Consider the following 7,409-nt stretch of genomic DNA (forward strand, 5'->3'; position numbering starts at 1 on the left):
TTTTTTTTTTTTTTTTTTTTTTGTAATATCTCACGAGTCTGCTTTAGCCGGTTATAGATCACCATAAGATTTGTCTGATATTTTCTGTTTTAGCCCGATCACCATAAGATTTATCTGTTAGAGAGAGATTTTCACACCTTACAAAAAAAAATGGCGGGCTTAGAGCTAGGTTACCAGGCTAGTAAGGACACTGTTAATCCTCAACAATCCTCCCCTCGAACAAAATACACTATATAAGCCTCTCCTTAATCGAGACTCGATTCCTTTCTCTCGAACAAAGTACACCATTTGTTCGACACTTTAGTCACTTTTGATTACACATTTGAGGCCCACAATGGTATGATATTGTCCACTTTGAGCATAAGCTCTCATGGTTTTGCTTTGGGCTTCCTCAAAAGGCCTCATACCAACAGAGATAGTATTCCTCGTTTATAAACTCATGATCTCCCACTAAAATAACCTGACTCACTCTCAATAATTCTCAACGAACACTGGCCGCTAAGGGAGTGGATTGTAAGATCTCACCTACAGGAAAATTAAATATTTTTGATAAAGGTGTGAAAATCTATCGTAACAGATTAATTTTTTAAAATTTTAAAGAGAAGCCTTAAAAAAAGAAAGTAAAAATAAACAATATTTAATAGGAGCGGACTCAAATGTAAATTATTTATTATTATTATTTTTAAATATAAATATAAATTTCATTATACTTTTAATTTTTAATCGCGTGCGGTATTTAGTTAATTTTAAGAAAATATGAAATTGTCGGATGAAATTTATAATTTTAAAAGTTTTAAGAATTAAAAAATAGAAAATTCAATTTATTATATAAAAATAAATAAATAAATAAGTGTGGAGTAACCGAAAGAAATGGAAGATTTGGGTTGACGGTTGTTGTTGGGTTGCAGATCGGAAATCCTCTTCTGGACATCCAAGTAGACGCGAATGCCCTAGACCAGTACTGGTGGTCTCACGGCCTCATCTCCGACGCTGCCTTCCACCTTCTCAATTCCGTCTGCAATGCATCTCGTCTCGTCACTGAAGGAATCACCAGTTCCCTCTCTCCCCACTGCATCTTCGTCGCCACTAACGTTTCCAAAGAGCTCTCTCCTGCTATCGACTACTTCGATGTTGTCGCCGGCGACGCTTGTCCCTCCGTCAACGCCTCCGAGTTCGCCGATCTCGATCGCAACGATCCTCTGCGGTTCACTCTGTTCCGCGACTTCTTACATGGCCAGGTGAGTTGATTCTTTTCGCGATTTAGGGCTTTTTTTTTTTTTTGTTTTTCTCTGGCTGTGTGATCTGAAATTTTTGTTCTGTTCGATGTTTTGTGTAGAGTACACGGGAAGATCGAGATCCGTGTGTGGGAGAATTTGTAGCGAAGTATTTGAATCGAAAGGATGTGCAGAAAGCTCTTCATGCGAAGGTCGTTGGATTTTCGGAATGGAGACGCTGCCGATTGAGGAAGTAAGGCTGCGATAAACCTTTTTTTTTTCTTTTGTCTAGATTTTCGTCTGAGATATTGAGTTTGATTTTTTATCTGGATTTTTGTTTCGTTAGAGAATGGAAATATGATCTGAGGAACAGATTGGTGCCAACTATCGATATCGTTGGCGCGCTCGTGAAGTCCAAAATTCGAGTACTGGTCTATAGGTACGCTAAATTCTACTTGCTCTATATATACCTTCTTCAAATTCTCATTTTTGATTTCTTTAACAAAATCTTCCAATGTGAAAGTTAATCGCAACATTTCAAAAAATGTAACCGTAAATTTGTATTAAATAATTTCAATTGTAACATTTGATCCATAATACTAATTAGGCACGAACATTTTTTACTGAATTGTGGCAGTGGAGATCAAGATTCAGCTTTACCATTTACTGGGACTCGGACATTGGTGGATTCACTAGCTAAGTCATTGGATCTGTACCCAACTGAGCGTTACAGAGCCTGGTTTGCTGATAAAAAGGTCACTCACTTTTTCACTCATCCCAACAAATGCTCATCCAAAATTCTAACATTTTCTCTTTTTGCCTTTTTCATTGTCTCGTCTATGTTATTTTTCACTTTTTCCTAATAACCCATTCTGTGTTCTTAGTCAAATTAAATTAACAAAAAGTGTCCGGTAACCATATATGTATATACTTTAGCTTTGAAAATTTCTTTGAATCCTATAAACTGTTTTTTTATGAGAAGCAAACTTGCATACATATTGGTTAAGTAGTAGGTCCTATTTGTTCTTTATAATGTACATTTACGTTGGATTTAATATAATATATAAGTGATTCTAGGACTATTTGTTTAATTAGTTACTGGAAATAAAGTTATAATTCATTAGTGTATGCAAGTATAATCTGTTCTTCTTTTCTGAAATAGAAATTTTAGAACAAATGACATTAAATTTGGTGATTTTGTTTGATGAACTAACAAATCATGTCGTGTTATAATTTACTAATGTATGCAAGTATGATCTGTTTTTCTTATCTGAAACAGAAATATTAAAATAGTATGATCTGTTTTTCTTATCTGAAACAGAAATTTTAAAACAAGTGATGTTTGATAAATTAACAAAGCATGTCGTGTTATAATTCACTAGTGTATGCAAGTACGATATGTTCTTCTCTGAAATAGAAATTTTGGAACAAATGATATTAAATGTGGTGATTTTGTTCGATGAATTAGGTTGGGGGCTGGACACAAGCCTATGGGAAGTTCTTATCCTTTGCCATTGTGAGAGGTGCATCTCAAAGAACAGCACAAACTCAGCCCAAGAGATCTCTACTACTTTTCAAGTCGTTTTTGGCTGGAAAACCGCTGCCGGAAGCCTGATCAGGTATTTAGAAGGAAAGAAAAAATAAATAAAATGAATGAAATGAAAAGAAAACTGTCTTTTTTATGCTTCTTTTAGGGTGTGGGGTCTGTCATCCCCACCTCCAATTACTCAGAAATCAGATAAGAGCTTGGACAATTGAAGCTCTAATAAATTAACAATGGCTGTAAACAGAGATCATCTATACATGACTTCTGCTGTGTAACTTTTTTCCCCTTTAGTTATTTTGTATCAATGGTGATTTCAAGATATTATTAGGTTGAGGAGACCTGGTCGAAAGTTTCACAGTTTTTCAAAATTTAAGGTTTGTTTTCCAAAATATTTTTATTAGAAACATTACTGGGAGTGTTTGTTAAAAGTTAAAATCCAATTTTTTTTCCCCATTTTCAAAAACATTTCAAAATCAATTCAAGATTTAATTTTGCATGACATGTTTCGAAATGTTCCGAAATAAATCGTACAAGTAATTTTGACCATTTCAAAATTGATACGTTCAAGCTTAAAACATTTTTGGCATCATTATCTCACCCCAAATGTCTTATTCAACACAAATCAGAGAAGGGAAAGATGAAGCAACAGAGGAGGCAAGAAGAGAGAGGAATAGTTTATTTTAAATAAGAGTTTTCTACTGAATAATAAGAAAACAGAGCAACAGATTACAAAACTATGGCACTGCTGTGTTAACAACTTGTAATTTTCATGGCCTCACCAAGTTATATTACAGACCAATATCATCCCTGTTATTGCTATCCAAATAAGTCTATTTCCCTACTCTATCCAGCCAGATATAAAGCCAAAGCGTCTTCAAAGCTGAATCTCTAACATGTCAACTAAAAATCTTCTAAGCAGTACTACAGTACTCTAACCAGCTTCCAAACATAGGGACAAGAGCTGCTTAACTTGCCACAGTAAAATTTTCGAGGTAACCGAGACTTCACCGAGCTTTCCAATTTTTGATGGCATTACATTAGAAAAGCCTAATGTATGCTATCAGCATGAACCAACCTCAGCTGCAACATGCTCTTTTAGATTGTTTGCAGGAGAAGACATACTAAAACTTCTACAGACCAAAAAGAAATCTACTAATTTACATGATAATACAAATTCTGAAATGAACTCTCAGTTGGCAAGTAGAAATGGTATGGCCAATTTGACCCATTAAAGCTGTTAACCCTTGAGTGAAGATTTGGCCCAAGTAAATTCTACCTGGTAACTTACTGCCTAGGTACGGGTGGCGGCGTCGACTGCTGGCCTTGCCCATAAAAACCTATACCTGGTGGCCGATAAAATCCTGCTGAAGTAGGCAGTGTCAGCTGAGGCTGCTGCTGCTGAGGCGGCTGAGACATTGGCCTGCTCAAACCCATTGCAATATGAGGAGGCAAAGGAGGTGGAGGTGGTAGAGAATATGCTCCAAAACTATACGGTGATACCCCCATTAATCCACCAGACTGCGCATATTGATTCACTGGTGGAGTTGAGGATAAAGATGGTGGTGCTGGTGGAGGTGGTGGAGCAAATGAAGCTTGACACGGGTTCGCCTGGGATACAGGTTGCCCGTTTGCTGATTGTGCAAGTGGCACACTTGTCAACTGTTGTTGTTGTTGTTGCATAGGTGTAATGAATGATGCGCCAATACCATCTGAACCGCTGACATCGGATATAGGCATTGGCTTCTCAAGTTTCTGTCGTTTCTCAGAGGGGAATATGGACAATGAAGCAAACCCAGATGATTTTAGGCTACCATTCATGGAAGCAGCTTCTTCTGCAACAAGGGATGAAAGAACAGAGGTAAGCATCTGTGCCGAAGATGTAGAAGCAGCCAACTTCGCAGCAACAGCAGCAGCAGCTGCTCTCTTCGTTTCATCTTCACTGGTTTTAGGACCAGCAAAAGAAGCCATAGCCTGGACAGGAGAAGCGATTGCGTTCTGTTGGACAGAAGGTAACTTAGTATCAATCACATGGGTCGTTTCTGTCGGTACATTAATGGTAGTAGCTGAAGGACCAGGAACTGGAGTCGAAGTAGATCTCTTCCGAACATTACTTGCTAGCTCAATTTGAGATCGAGCAATCTGCAGAGTCACAAGCAATAATTTCCAATATACATAAGCAAACTGAAATTAGAAAATGCCGAACTCTAAAGCTAATTGTTTTACGTTCCCCATAATACGTGATATATTTCATATTAGATCTCCGTCCATGTGAATGGTAGAAAACAATCAACAAGTTGACAGAGATGGATACAGTCAAACTTAAAAAGACCCCTAAAATCAAATGTGTCCACATAACTATACACTTCAACAAGTTCATTCAGTTTGATCTTTCTCCTATACGTACTTGCTACAGTAAAATTCTTATTGTGATCACTTGCTCAAGGGTGTCTATGTCCACCACCACCATGTGTCTACAATGAAAGAATTATATTAATCTGGTACTCTGATTTAAATGTTTCAAGGCGTACCAAAGTTTAACGTTTTGACATCCAAATGTCTTGAACCATATTTCAATGTTCCAAGGTATCAAGGACATATCAACCCACCTTCAAACTAACTTTAGGCCAACAGGTGATCCCAAACCTAGACTCTTCCTACTTCAGAAAAGAAAATATAAAGAGAGGTTTATCTTACCTGCAACTGATTGCGAACTAGTTCCAGCTTTGATTCCTGTAATTTTTCCCAGAGAAATCAACTTTACAATGTAAGTGTCTCAAAAATATCGAGGAAGCTTGCAATCAGGATAAATAATTGGAGGAAATAGAAAAGATTACTTGGTCCAGAAGCGCTTCTACAAGCAAGGAAACCAAAGAAGCCCTAGTTGCCTCAACACTTTCGAGTTGCCTAATACATCGTTGAATTACATTTTCCTGCTCTTGAAGGTCGTCAAGCAATGCAGACCTTGGTTGAGTTCCTATTTTGGAAGGAAAGTACAGGGAGTGTTTCTCTTATAATACGTTTCAAGGAATAAGGACTCACGACACAACCATAAAAATATAGCAGTAGGAATTCTATATGCCAGAAAAAAATAAGCCCGAGAACTGGGGAGCTATAATGTTATTAGGGGCATGAGAAGGCAGAGATCTTTTTAAAACAAGAAATATAATTTTTTATCGAACATATGAAAAGAGACGGATGTTTCAAAGATATGAACTCCAAGAAGAGTGAAAGAAAGTAAGGAACAAAACTGTAACACATAAATGAACCAACCAACAAAGAAGTAGCGAGCTAACAAACAACAAAGTCCGTCAAAGACCCTGTATTGACAAACAGAAGATGGGGCGAGCTGACGGACAGTGAAGGACGTAAGATGACAAATGACAGCCTACACAGGAGACATGACGCAAACAGCCTGATTGCAGGTCACAATGTTGCAGGTAATGAGCCGAAAGGACAGGTCGTGGTAAGGTGGTATGAAGCAGTATACCTACCTAGGCATGGCTCTTAAATCTGTACCCTCGAGTTACCTAGTGCCTATGATGCATCTTAAAACACTGATATTAAGTACATAGATCTATGTACAGCACAAATTCTCAATTTAGTTTGATCTGATATCCTATACAGCGAAGTCCAACACTACCAATCGCGTTACAAGGCAAAAAGTAAAATAAATAAATAAATAACAAAGAAAAGCCCATCACCAAAACATTCAATTCTCATGAATAAAGAGATTTTTTTAACCATAGATAACTTCTCAATGATATAATGAAAAAGTATAAATTGAACCTATCATAAATATTTTTAATAGCACACTCTTTACAAGCTAAAATACTTGATTATTTTGTTCTATCGAATGTCTATATAGCATGACTAGCACCTTTTACAAAAGACCACCTTTATAATGCAAAGCTTGGCTTACTTGACAACATCTTAAACTAAAGTTGCATGAGATGACTATAGTAGATGAGGTTATACCTTGAGCTAAGGAAGCATTCAAGTCTTCCTCAATTTGATTCAGATGATGAGTAGCAGAACTACAGTCGTTCAGAGCAGCATCCTCATTCAGATGTTCATCAAGTACAGATTGAAATGCAGTAAGAATCCTCTCTGGAACACCTCCAACAGCCAGTTTCTAGAGTAAACCAATAAAGATATAGGGGTCATAACACAAGAAATAAAATGGAAACTGCAATATTCCGCTGCTACCACAGCCAAGCTCTTACAATTCTCACAGAGTGGGCATCCCTCTTCACTATTTTTTTAGGATTTGAACTCTTGCCATTGCTGCTGGGTAATGGAGTTGGAGGTGGATATTTACCAAGCATTTCATCCTTAAGATTCTGACCCCGAGAACCAAAAACCTTCCTTTCTTCCCAAATGTTGACCTTAACAAACCAACTCCCATGAAGGGAAACAAGGCATAAGAAAATGAGTGAGACAAATGGAATCCCAACTAAAGAAATAACACCAAAGATACTGTCACAAGAAAAGATGGGAAGGGAGGAACTGCATCTTACTATTACAATGTAAATCAACATTACAGGGCTTGCGGATTTCAAGCAGCAAATAAAAACAAAAAATGCACGAGAGGATAATTTAGAAGGAAATGTCGATCAATCAATCTGTAACCAAAAAAAAAAAAAAAAAAG

At 37.1% G+C, this 7,409-nt stretch overlaps 2 protein-coding genes across 5 annotated transcripts in view; one reads left to right on the top strand and one right to left on the bottom strand.

The window, feature by feature from the left end:
- The window catches only part of LOC111441420 (serine carboxypeptidase-like 45), a 5,452-nt gene extending 2,387 nt beyond the window's left edge, over positions 1–3,065 (top strand). For all 3 annotated transcript variants that reach the window (XM_023078406.1, XM_023078407.1, XM_023078408.1), the window contains 5 exons: positions 909–1,238; positions 1,337–1,467; positions 1,561–1,653; positions 1,852–1,969; positions 2,683–3,065. In XM_023078406.1, the coding sequence (XP_022934174.1) occupies positions 909–1,238; positions 1,337–1,467; positions 1,561–1,653; positions 1,852–1,969; positions 2,683–2,829 (819 nt within the window). In that variant the 3' untranslated portion in view covers positions 2,830–3,065. The remainder of the gene's footprint in view (positions 1–908; positions 1,239–1,336; positions 1,468–1,560; positions 1,654–1,851; positions 1,970–2,682) is intronic.
- Positions 3,066–3,979: 914 nt separating this feature from the next.
- LOC111441698 (UPF0400 protein C337.03-like) overlaps positions 3,980–7,409 on the bottom strand; it is an 11,817-nt gene continuing 8,387 nt past the window's right edge. The window contains exons 2-7 of one of the 2 annotated variants that reach the window (XM_023078785.1): positions 7,278–7,382; positions 6,984–7,145; positions 6,736–6,892; positions 5,595–5,734; positions 5,455–5,490; positions 3,980–4,899 (exon numbers count right to left, since the gene is read on the bottom strand). In XM_023078785.1, the coding sequence (XP_022934553.1) occupies positions 4,045–4,899; positions 5,455–5,490; positions 5,595–5,734; positions 6,736–6,892; positions 6,984–7,145; positions 7,278–7,298 (1,371 nt within the window). In that variant the 5' untranslated portion in view covers positions 7,299–7,382 and the 3' untranslated portion in view covers positions 3,980–4,044. The remainder of the gene's footprint in view (positions 4,900–5,454; positions 5,491–5,594; positions 5,735–6,735; positions 6,893–6,983; positions 7,146–7,277; positions 7,383–7,409) is intronic. The other variant, XM_023078784.1, reaches the window with a different exon arrangement.

Source organism: Cucurbita moschata, unplaced genomic scaffold, assembly GCF_002738365.1.
Source record: "Cucurbita moschata cultivar Rifu unplaced genomic scaffold, Cmos_1.0 Cmo_Scf00004, whole genome shotgun sequence".
In the NCBI taxonomy this organism is placed as follows: domain Eukaryota; kingdom Viridiplantae; phylum Streptophyta; class Magnoliopsida; order Cucurbitales; family Cucurbitaceae; genus Cucurbita; species Cucurbita moschata.